The sequence below is a fragment of the Salvelinus namaycush genome, chromosome 4 (genome assembly GCF_016432855.1).
Source record: "Salvelinus namaycush isolate Seneca chromosome 4, SaNama_1.0, whole genome shotgun sequence".
NCBI lineage: Eukaryota > Metazoa > Chordata > Actinopteri > Salmoniformes > Salmonidae > Salvelinus > Salvelinus namaycush.
Window position 1 is genome coordinate 57,991,113 of NC_052310.1, and position 11,404 is coordinate 58,002,516.

The following is an 11,404-nucleotide window of genomic DNA, read 5'->3' on the forward strand; positions in this document are numbered from 1 at the left end:
CCTCGCCATAAGGCGATCGTTCTCCTGTATATTATGAGTACAGCGACTGCAATTAGAAGACATAATGTTAATGTTACTACTTAGCTTCGACTGTTGAAAGTGCTGACGAACCATGTCCAGATAAAGCGTCCGGAGTGAAAAAGTTGAATGAGGGAAAAAAGTTGTGATGGAAAAACTAAAAATATAAACGGTAATTAAAAAGTAAAAAGAAAAAAAACGTAAAGTTGTCAGCTAGCAAAGTAAGGTTGGCAACAAAACGCACAGCAACAAAACGCACGCAACACATCTGCAAGTTCAAGAGGAAGTGACGCGTGACTCACACACACATTGACACATATATCTACGTTATTAACTCAATGCGGCGAACGTCGGCATGCCAGATATGGAAGACAATAACTTTCCACTGCAGATGTTAAACTTCTTACGAAGACGTCTGGTTTCAGGAAATAATGACGCATAAATGGGCAGGGTTTGGAGACATTCAACAGCACGATTAAGTGTATTTAAGAATATTCACACAGAGGTTATTCTTTAAAGGATATATTGACGTCTCCTCATTACAAAGGAAATAATGAAGGGACTACTGAATTTGAAGATCTGTCTGACACTGGCTGTCATTTTCTTTCTCGCAGATAACGGATTTGGTAAGTAGCCCATTCAAATAAATAATGGGCTATATCAAATGTTTGGATTAGCCACATGTTCGGTACTACAGTATTTAACTGTTGAGAAAAGTAAGTAGGTGTAGTTACGGATTTGTAACAATAACATTTATGTTGATTAATTCATGTTGAAAACGTATCTGCGCTTCTGCTATTAATTTGATGTCTGCTTTTGGCACGCTTGACAAAATACCCTAGGTTGCTGACAAGATGTCACGAAACCGCGTCTGTATATTTTGTCTAAATTTGTCTGTATTTTCTGACTGAAGGACATCTTTTTCACTACCAGAATAAAGTATGAGTAAGAGTATTAAAACATTTGAAGAACCACAAATTAGAACAATGCACATGTTGCTCATAACTTTAATCTGCCATTTATAAAAGGGGTGGTTGCATAAGTGAAAGTGTAATTTGATCGGTAACGCTATATTTTAAGGGGTCCTTATTACAGTGTAATTACATATGTAATTAAACTAACAATTATTGTAATTACTTGTAATAGTTCATAGCAACACGGTAATAACAACATGTAACTGTTGGTAATTGCAGTCTGTAATTACAGAGGTATAACAATGAATGCATGTTACCATGCTTGTTACACATGTTAAAGTTTTGTGATAGCATCCCACCGCACCATATTGCTCAGTGCTATCCGGAATCCGTGGGACATCCTTACCCTAACCCCTACCCCAAACCGAACCATAACCCTTACGTAACCCTAACCCGTACCTTAACCTTTTTAAATATCAACTTCAGTGGGGTAGGGACATCCCAAGGATCATGGATAGCACGGACCGCATCATAATTCAGCTCATTGACATAATTGCAATAAAGGGCTCTGGGGTCTGATTTCCAGGCCCAATGTGAAAATCAGGTTCACATACAAAAAAAATAATTAGAATTGGTCATTCATTTAACGGTGCATTTGACAACGGATCAATTACTTTAACTATAATTTAAACATATTTAGACACATTAATAAACCGTTATGGTCAGAGGTTAAAGTAATATAATTTCTTACCGGTACAGGACACCCAAGCGCATACACACACTTTTTTATAGAATAGATGCAATCAGACAAGTACATATATAATCCCTTTTAATTTCATATGATCTCTTTGGGCCTAGGCCTTGTAAATATTTGTCCTATCACTTTTAATATGTATTACCTTTTAATGTGGCATAAACACAACCAGTCATAGTTATTTTCATCTGATTGTCAAACAATCACTTCAAAAAGACGCTCCTGCAGGCTACCCGCGCACGTTTGTCCACGCATTGTGCTCCTGCAATTTGATGAATGGAAAGAGACATCCGTTACAAAACACCTAAACGTGTATTGTAATGACATTCTGCAATTGTCATTAGGCTTACACAGCCTGCATTGATGCAACCACAGCTGTCCAAGCGCGTCTCGGTCGTTGCCACTCATCTCCGCTTGTCAAAATGTACAACTTTTAATGTGGCTGACATGCGTTAGTGTTAAATAATGGTGTAAAATAGCCTATATTTTTCATGTCATTTTGTGTTAATTATTGTGATAGGCTCACGTTTTACCGGTACAGGATACCCCAATATTTATTTTTGCCGGGATGCTGTGCTGTACCAGACCATACCGGCTTACTTTCACCCCTGGTTATGGTTAAACTTGTGAAATAGTCAATCGTGAGAGAAAGTATTGTTTCCATGGAATTTATTTTGCTTTTTTGGACACATTAATTCTGCTGGATGATTTACCATAGGTAGTTAGCTTGCTAGCCTAATGTTAGCTAGCTAACTGTAACTAGCTAGCAAACGTCAGCTCATGTTTTTGTTTGACCTACCAACTAGGCTAGCTAGCTAGTTACCATCTAATATAGTTTTTTGGGGATTAGCTAGCATGCTAACCTTGACTAACTAGCTAAAGCTGGCAATTATACTATGGTCTCTACTTGCTAGATAACTAGCTAGCTAACGTTAGATTGGCTCGATGGTCTTCCCTGAACCTTGGGTAAAACGTGAGACACACCCAGAATGTTAGCTAGCTAGCTACTTGTGTCAACACACTATGAGTAACGTTAGTGCATTTTCAATGTAGCTAATAATTTAACACTAGATTATTTATCAGCACAGATAGAACAGTGAGACAGATATTTCACCGGATGTATAAATGTGAAGCATCCGGTTAGCGTATCCACTCACTACCAGTAGCCAGCAGTGGGAGAAGATTGATTTTGGCCGACATTCTGATAATTTTCTCATCGATGAAACATTTGATCTCCATACCGTTTTCTGTTTCCAAAACTAGAATCTGTAACAAACAGATTGGACTGCGTTTTGTAGACTTTACTCTTGCCAATGAGTAAAAAACTGCGTTGTTTAGAATGAGTGCAAGGGTGAATTGAGTTATTGCACACGCGCACTTCAAAGTAAGCGTTCCCTAACGGGAATATGCAAATAAATGCTAGAATGCGCCAATAGGATCTCACTAGCTTGTGCTTGTTCTGCCCTCTATGATTAATTTGCTCCAATTGGAAACGACAGGCTCTGATCTTTCTTGGGTTAGTTAAACAAATCTTTGTTATTAGTGTTAGCAAGCACTAATATGGCTAGTGGGATATCACAACTAGGTAGTTAGGTAGGCCAAGCTATGCCTAAATCATAGAAATCATGATGAAGATAACCAGAGGTAATAGTGTCTATGCTAAATTGTCATATATATTCTTCTTCTCTACCACAGATACCTACAATTTATTTTGTATTTTTTTTATTTCACCTTTATTTAACCAGGTAGGCTAGTTGAGAACAAGTTCTCATTTACAACTGCGACCTGGCCAAGATAAAGCAAAGCAGTTCGACACATACTACAACACAGTTACACATGGAATTAACAAGCATACATAAGGCCCCAGAAGAGTTTAGATAGTGGAATGAGTTTGACACGTGCTCTAAGGGCCGAGTGTCTGCGGGTTTTCGCTCCACGCTTGTACTTGATTGATGAATTAAGGTCACTAATTAGTAAGGAACTCCCCTCACCTGGTTGTCTATAGGTCTTAATTGAAAGGAAAAAACTAAAACCTGCAGACACTCGGCCCGCCGTGGAATGAGTTTGACACCCCTGCCCTAAACCTTTTCAGGCCTATTGATTATGCACAGGCTGCAGGCATTATAATCAGCATCCAGATGTATAGAAATGAATAACCTTAATGTATGTAGATGACAATACCCTTTCAAGCACAACTACAACTTGAGAGCTTCAAGTTCCTTGGTATCCACATCATCAACAAACTAACATGGTCCAAGCACACCAAGACAGTCGTGAAGAGGGCACGACAAAATCTATTCCCCCACAGGAATATAAAAAGATTTGGCATGGGTCCTCGGATCCTCAAAAGGTTCTACAGCTGCACCATTGAAAGCATCCTGACGTGTTGCATCACTGCCTGGTATGGCAACTGCTCGGCCTATGACCACAAGGCACTACAGAGGGTAGGGCGTACGGCCCAGTACATCACTTGGGCCAAGCTTCCTGCCATCCAGGACCTCTATACCAGGCGGTGACAGAGGAAGGCCCTAAAAATTGTCAAAGACTCCAGTCACCCTAGTCATAGACTGTTCTCTCTGTTATCGCACGGCAAGTGGTACTGGAGCGCCAAGTCTAGGTCCAAAAGCTTCTAAACAGCTTCTACCCCCAAGCCATAAGACTCCTGAACATCTAATCAAATGGCTACCCAGTCTATTTGCATCCCCCCCTCTTTTCGGGCAGCCGAGCGGAAATGGAGGAAAACTCGCCTCCCTGCGGACCTGGCATCCTTTCACTCCCTCCTCTCTACATTCTCCTCTTCTGTCTCTGCTGCTAAAGCCAATTTCTACCACTCTAAATTCCAAGCATCTGCCTCTAACCCTAGGAAGCTCTTTGCCACCTTCTCCTCCCTCCTGAATCCTCCTCCCCCTCCTCCCCCCTCCTCCCTCTCTGCGGATGACTTCGTCAACCATTTTGAAAAGAAGGTCGACGACATCCGATCCTCGTTTGCTAAGTCAAACGACACCGCTGGTTCTGCTCACACTGCCCTACCCTGTGCTTTGACCTCTTTCTCCCCTCTCTCTCCAGATGAAATCTCGCGTCTTGTGACGGCCGGCCGCCCAACAACCTGCCCGCTTGACCCTATCCCCTCCTCTCTTCTCCAGACCATTTCCGGAGACCTTCTCCCTTACCTCACCTCGCTCATCAACTCATCCTTGACCGCTGGCTACGTCCCTTCCGTCTTCAAGAGAGCGAGAGTTGCACCCCTTCTGAAAAAACCTACACTCGATCCCTCTGATGTCAATAACTACAGACCAGTATCCCTTCTTTCTTTTCTCTCCAAAACTCTTGAACGTGCCGTCCTTGGCCAGCTCTCCTGCTATCTCTCTCAGAATGACCTTCTTGATCCAAATCAGTCAGGTTTCAAGACTAGTCATTCAACTGAGACTGCTCTTCTCTGTGTCACGGAGGCGCTCCGCACTGCTAAAGCTAACTCTCTCTCCTCTGCTCTCATCCTTCTAGACCTATCGGCTGCCTTTGATACTGTGAACCATCAGATCCTCCTCTCCACCCTCTCCGAGCTGGGCATCTCCGGCAAGGTCCACGCTTGGATTGCGTCCTACCTGACAGGTCGCTCCTACCAGGTGGCGTGGCGAGAATCTGTCTCCGCACCACGTGCTCTCACCACTGGTGTCCCCCAGGGCTCTGTTCTAGGCCCTCTCCTATTCTCGCTATACACCAAGTCACTTGGCTCTGTCATATCCTCACATGGTCTCTCCTATCATTGCTATGCAGACGACACACAATTAATCTTCTCCTTTCCCCCCTCTGATAACCAGGTGGTGAATCGCATCTCTGCATGTCTGGCAGACATATCAGTGTGGATGACGGATCACCACCTCAAGCTGAACCTCGGCAAGACGGAGCTGCTCTTCCTCCCGGGGAAGGACTGCCCGTTCCATGATCTCGCCATCACGGTTGACAACTCCATTGTGTCCTCCTCCCAGAGTGCTAAGAACCTTGGCGTGATCCTGGACAACACCCTGTCGTTCTCAACTAACATCAAGGCGGTGACCCGTTCCTGTAGGTTCATGCTCTACAACATTCGCAGAGTACGACCCTGCCTCACGCAGGAAGCGGCGCAGGTCCTAATCCAGGCACTTGTCATCTCCCGTCTGGATTACTGCAACTCGCTGTTGGCTGGGCTCCCTGCCTGTGCCATTAAACCCCTACAACTCATCCAGAACGCCGCAGCCCGTCTGGTGTTCAACTTTCCCAAGTTCTCTCACGTCACCCCGCTCCTCCGCTCTCTCCACTGGCTTCCAGTTGAAGCTCGCATCCGCTACAAGACCATGGTGCTTGCCTACGGAGCTGTGAGGGGAACGGCACCTCCGTACCTTCAGGCTCTGATCAGGCCCTACACCCAAACAAGGGCACTGCGTTCATCCACCTCTGGCCTGCTCGCCTCCCTACCTCTGAGGAAGTACAGTTCCCGCTCAGCCCAGTCAAAACTGTTCGCTGCTCTGGCACCCCAATGGTGGAACAAACTCCCTCACGACGCCAGGTCAGCGGAGTCAATCACCACCTTCCGGAGACACCTGAAACCCCACCTCTTTAAGGAATACCTAGGATAGGATAAAGTAATCCTTCTAACCCCCCCCTCCCCCCCTTAAAAGAGTTAGATGCACTATTGTAAAGTGGTTGTTCCACTGGATATCATAAGGTGAATGCACCAATTTGTAAGTCGCTCTGGATAAGAGCGTCTGCTAAATGACTTAAATGTAATGTAATGTAAATGTTTTACACTGCTGCTACTCTCTGTTATTATCTATGCATAGTCACTTTAATAACTCTACCTACATGTACATATTACCTCAATTACCTCGACTAACCGGTGCCCCCGCACACTAACTATTTACCGGTTCCCCCTGTATATAGCCTCGCTATTGTTATTTTACTGCTGCTCTTAAATTATTTGTTACTTTTATTTATTTTTTGTAGGTATTTTTCTTATAACTGCATTGTTGGTTAAGAGCTTGTAAGTAAGCATTTCACTGTAACTGTAACGTTCGTCTAAGTCGTTCTCCTCCTCAGACGAGGAGGAGCATGGATCGGACCAAAACGCAGCGATGTGTGTAGACATAATGAATGAATTTATTTAGACAAACACGAAGCACACTTGATAAATTACAAAATAACGTAGACCGACCTGAACATGAGAACTTAACAAACAACGCACGAACAGGAACAGACTACACAAACGAAACAGTCCCGTGTGGCACAAACACTGACACGGAAGACAATCACCCACAAACAAACAGTGAGAACAGCCTACCTTCATATGGTTCTCAATCAGAGGAAACGTCAAACACCTGCCCCTGATTGAGAACCATATAAGGCTAATTAACCATGAACCTAAACAAGAAACAAATAACATAGACTGCCCACCCCAACTCACGCCCTGACCATACTAAACAAATACAAAAACAACAGAAAACAGGTCAGGAACGTGACAGTAACTACACCTGTTGTGACAAATGCATCAAATAACATCAAATTTAATTTCATTTGATGTTACTCAGGAACCACACCTGGAAGCACCTGCTTTCAATACAATTTATATCCCTCATTTACTCAGTTTCCTTTATTTTGGCAGTAACCTGTATTTCATATTCAATAGGAATATTGTCCATGAAGAGTCTCTGTCACAAATTAGTTATGTTTATATATTGTTATTCCCTTATGAATCACAGGTGCTCCAGCAAAAGGTAGATATATGTGGGTTAAGTGCAGTCCAGACGCCAAGAATCCCAACTGTGAGACACAGAGGGGTCCCTGGATGGACTTGCCTGGGCCTCCTGACAGACTCCCTCCATTTGCAGTAAAGGATATGTAAGTATACATCATCGCAAATTAATTTATCCGGAGACCAAAGCTTGATGGGCTATTGAATTTCAGAATTTAGCATAATGTGACAGAATTGTCCTGATTAACTTCTTTGCTCCATTGTTTTTGATGAGATATGTCCCCATAAAGGATTGCAATAATAGACTTGATCAATAACATTTCTGAATTTTCAAGAATCACTATACAATTTCCTGTAGTAGGGAATGTTTTTTAATGACAGAATCAGTCTGGTAGTTGCGTACTGTGACTTGAATGGCCTCTGATATTCTTTCTCCTTCCGAGAGTGATGGTAGCATACAAGAAGTAAGCACTTTATTGACTTACTACTATGAGTTTAAACTACACTCTATGGTTCTAGATTATCCTGCTGAAAGTTGAGTGTTTAAACTACAAGCCATATGAATTAGGTGATCTAATTATACATGAGTGAAGGAGCACCCAAGCATTAATATCTGCATTCATTATATTACAGCAGACAGAAGAGAACAATATGTACTCAGCTCTGTTAAACATTTTCACTATTGAGGAAGCTAAACATTTGCTATCATATGGACATTTGCTATCATATGGCCTAAGACACCACTTCCCCTTTAGTGTTTTAAGTCCTCAGCAAGACATTGTATCAGTTAGAAAACATCAGGACCCAAAAGGGTTGGATCTCACGAAACCCTCTTCCCTATACTGTAGGTCGCACAGAAAGGGCTTATCATTATAAATTCCCTCTAAGCATGTTAAAAAAAACATTGGCAAAAAGTCAGGAAATACTGTTTAATTATAAATGTTGTGTACTACGGTTGTTAAAAGTACCATGCAAACAGAAGCATCGGTAAGTTTACTAATACCTAATATCTGTACTTTACTTTACTATTTATATTTTTGACAACTTTTACTTTTACTTCACTACATTCATAAAGAAAATAATGTATTTTTTACTCCATACATCCCTGACAACCAAAAGTACTCGTTACATTTGGAATGCTTAGCAGGACAGGAAAATTGTAAAATTCACACACTTATCAAGAGAACAACCCTGGTCATCCCTACTGCCTCTGATCTGAAAGACTCACTAAACACATGCTTCGTTTGTAAATGAGGTCTGAGTGTTGGAACGTGCCCCGGGCTATCTGTAAATTAAAATAAACAAGAAAATGTTGTCATCTGGTTTGCTTAAAATAAGGAATTTGAAATGATTTATACTTTAACTTTTCATACTTAAGTATATTTTAGCGATTACATTTACTTTTGATACCTACGTATATTTCAAACCAAATACTTTTAGACTTTTACTCAAGTAGTATTTTACTAGGTGACATTCACTTTTACTTGAGTCATTTTCTATTAAGGTATCTTTACTTTTACTCAAGTATGATAATTGGGTACTTTTCCCACCACTGTTACTATGTAACAAATCCAATGTAGTGACTGGAGTAATAAGTGTTTCTTCACAGGTATTAGAGCAACTTTTTAATGTTTTACAACAGATTAATCTAAATGTGTTTATTTTCTAATTTACTTAGTTGATAATGTAAGCAAAGGAACACTATTTCAACAATATATTCTCTTCATAGAACGGTTTTAGAGTTATCACTCAGCCTTTCTTGTTAATCACTTTATGAAATATTGTTGATTCAATGCACAATTCAACTGAATACGACAGGCTCCCAGACAAACGAAGCAGGGATGATGGGAGTGTAGAGACGCCCCAGCCTGTGCTGTAGTGAAAAATCATAGGAAGAGCTTAGAGGATGTAGACTGTAATGGCTAATGGTCTTGTGCTTCTGTTTTTCTTCCAGAGTGCTGGAAGAGGATGGCTCAGAGCTAGAGCAGTCAGGCGAGGGTTCTGAAACTGGAATCCTCTTCACTGAGCAGGGCTCTGGCGACCAGTTGGCCAGCGCAGATGTGGACGGGATTGACTACTCTGACTTTGTTTACCCACAGAAAATGACCATGGATCAGGCTCTGCCTCCTGCTTGGGAATTGAAAAAGGATCACCTGATTCTGTAGCCTGCCAGAATGCAAAATATTGAAATGTTGATGTTAATCTGTTTGTGTAAAATGAATTGGCTCTTGCAACCTCTCAAGATTACAGTAGCACATGCTTTTTGATCCAGTTATTGATGCTTGGCTTTGTAAAATTGTATTTAATCTGATTTAGGTAACTGAAGTTTAGTTATTTTCCCATGGAACCAAAGAGATTAAATTAGTCTTCCGTGTGTTTTTTTCTGTATTTTTATTATTATTTGTAATACCAGCCAAGAATGTTAATAATTTTATTTTTAAACAGGATTTTCAGGGGTATATCGTGCTTTAATTGTTTTACATTTTAGTCATTTAGCAGACGCTCTTATCCAGAGTGACCTCCAGTAGTAGTGAGTGCATATATTTGTTTACATTTTAGTACTGGTCTCCTGTGGGAATCAAACCCACAACCCTGGCATTGCAAGCACCAGGGTCTACCAACTGAGCCACAATGAAAACTATAAGATATATATTGTGAAACACTCCGTTTTCAAATATACTTTATTCAGAATTTCCACGATGGTCACAATCTAACATGATATCATTCCGCACTTGTATTTTCTCATCCGAGCAAAATGTTTTGACAATTTGAAGGATTAAATAAACATATGTTTTAATCATCCAATGATTTATAACTCAAATACTGTTTTAGAGAGGATATGAGCTCCCTATGCTTCTGTAGCGGACATGAGTCGGGCTCATGGTCTCGTGATGAGGTAGCCCTGCCTGTGACTTCAGAATCAGTCATGCTCAACACCACCTGGTATTCCCTGTTAGTCTAATGGTCAATACATTGGGTTCTCCTGTGGGAGACCATGGTTCAGATCCAGTGGCAATGGGTGCCATTTAAGATGAGGGAGGACGATTATTTTTCTTATGAGCATGGCCTTATTTTAATTACAGCATATTGGATGACTGTCATTCATATTCCATTCACCCAGCTCAAAGTAACATCGATAGGTTTAGGCTATTACATGAAACTCAAATTTTCTCTACACCCATCAGGAGGATGCTACAACATAGCCTATGAATTAATGTTTATAATGTAGGTGCACACAGGTCGAGAGACAAATTGACAGTGACACACTGCCTTGCATACACTTGCCTGCATCTTGCTGATCTAATCATTAGTCCAACATTTGCAAACAAAAATTTATATTTGCAAAATTAAGGTATGTTTATGCCCGTTTCGTTCTGTTTGCTCCTGTCTAAGAAAAGTTTTTCAACAGAATCGACGTAATGAATAGACCCGATCACACTTAAACACAGTTCACTGTCATAGCAGCCACGTTGTATTCCTTCTCGCATCTACACACTCTCTTGCTCTCACCTTTTCCCTTTGCTTGTGGACTTCAATGCACAATACATCAGCTGTCTGTGACCACGTGAAAAAAACTTTCCAAGCCAAACCATATCATAACCGCTGACTGCTACACACAGTCTACATCGTTGTCACCATATTAGCTAAAGTAACATCATAGTCACCATAGCTAATAGAACTAACGTGTTCGTAACCCTGCTAATCATGGGGCGGCAGGTAGCCTAGTGGTTAGAGCGTTGGGCCAGTAACCGAAAGATTGGTAGATTAAATCCCCGAGCTGACAAGGTAAAAATCTGTCGTTCTGCCCCTGAACAAGGCAGTTAACCCACTGTTTCTAGGCCATCATTGTAAATAAGAACTTGTTCTTAACTGACATGCCTAGTTAAATAAAGGTTAACAAATTTAAATCATGCAGTACAGTGTATAGTCAGTAAACAGTTTAGCAATTACACTGGCGGGCCTAGTGGCAATAAATTAGGTAAACCTTAACTT

The 11,404-nt window shown here is 41.3% G+C and overlaps 1 protein-coding gene across 1 annotated transcript; it reads left to right on the forward strand.

Moving 5' to 3' along the window:
* Positions 1–347: 347 nt before the first annotated feature.
* LOC120046659 (serglycin-like) lies at positions 348–10,213 on the forward strand. The gene is made up of 3 exons (XM_038992054.1): positions 348–644; positions 7,419–7,557; positions 9,366–10,213. The coding sequence occupies exons 1-3, from the start codon at positions 572–574 to the stop codon at positions 9,574–9,576; spliced, it is 423 nt and encodes a 140-aa protein (XP_038847982.1). The 5' UTR covers positions 348–571; the 3' UTR covers positions 9,577–10,213.
* Positions 10,214–11,404: the final 1,191 nt, after the last annotated feature.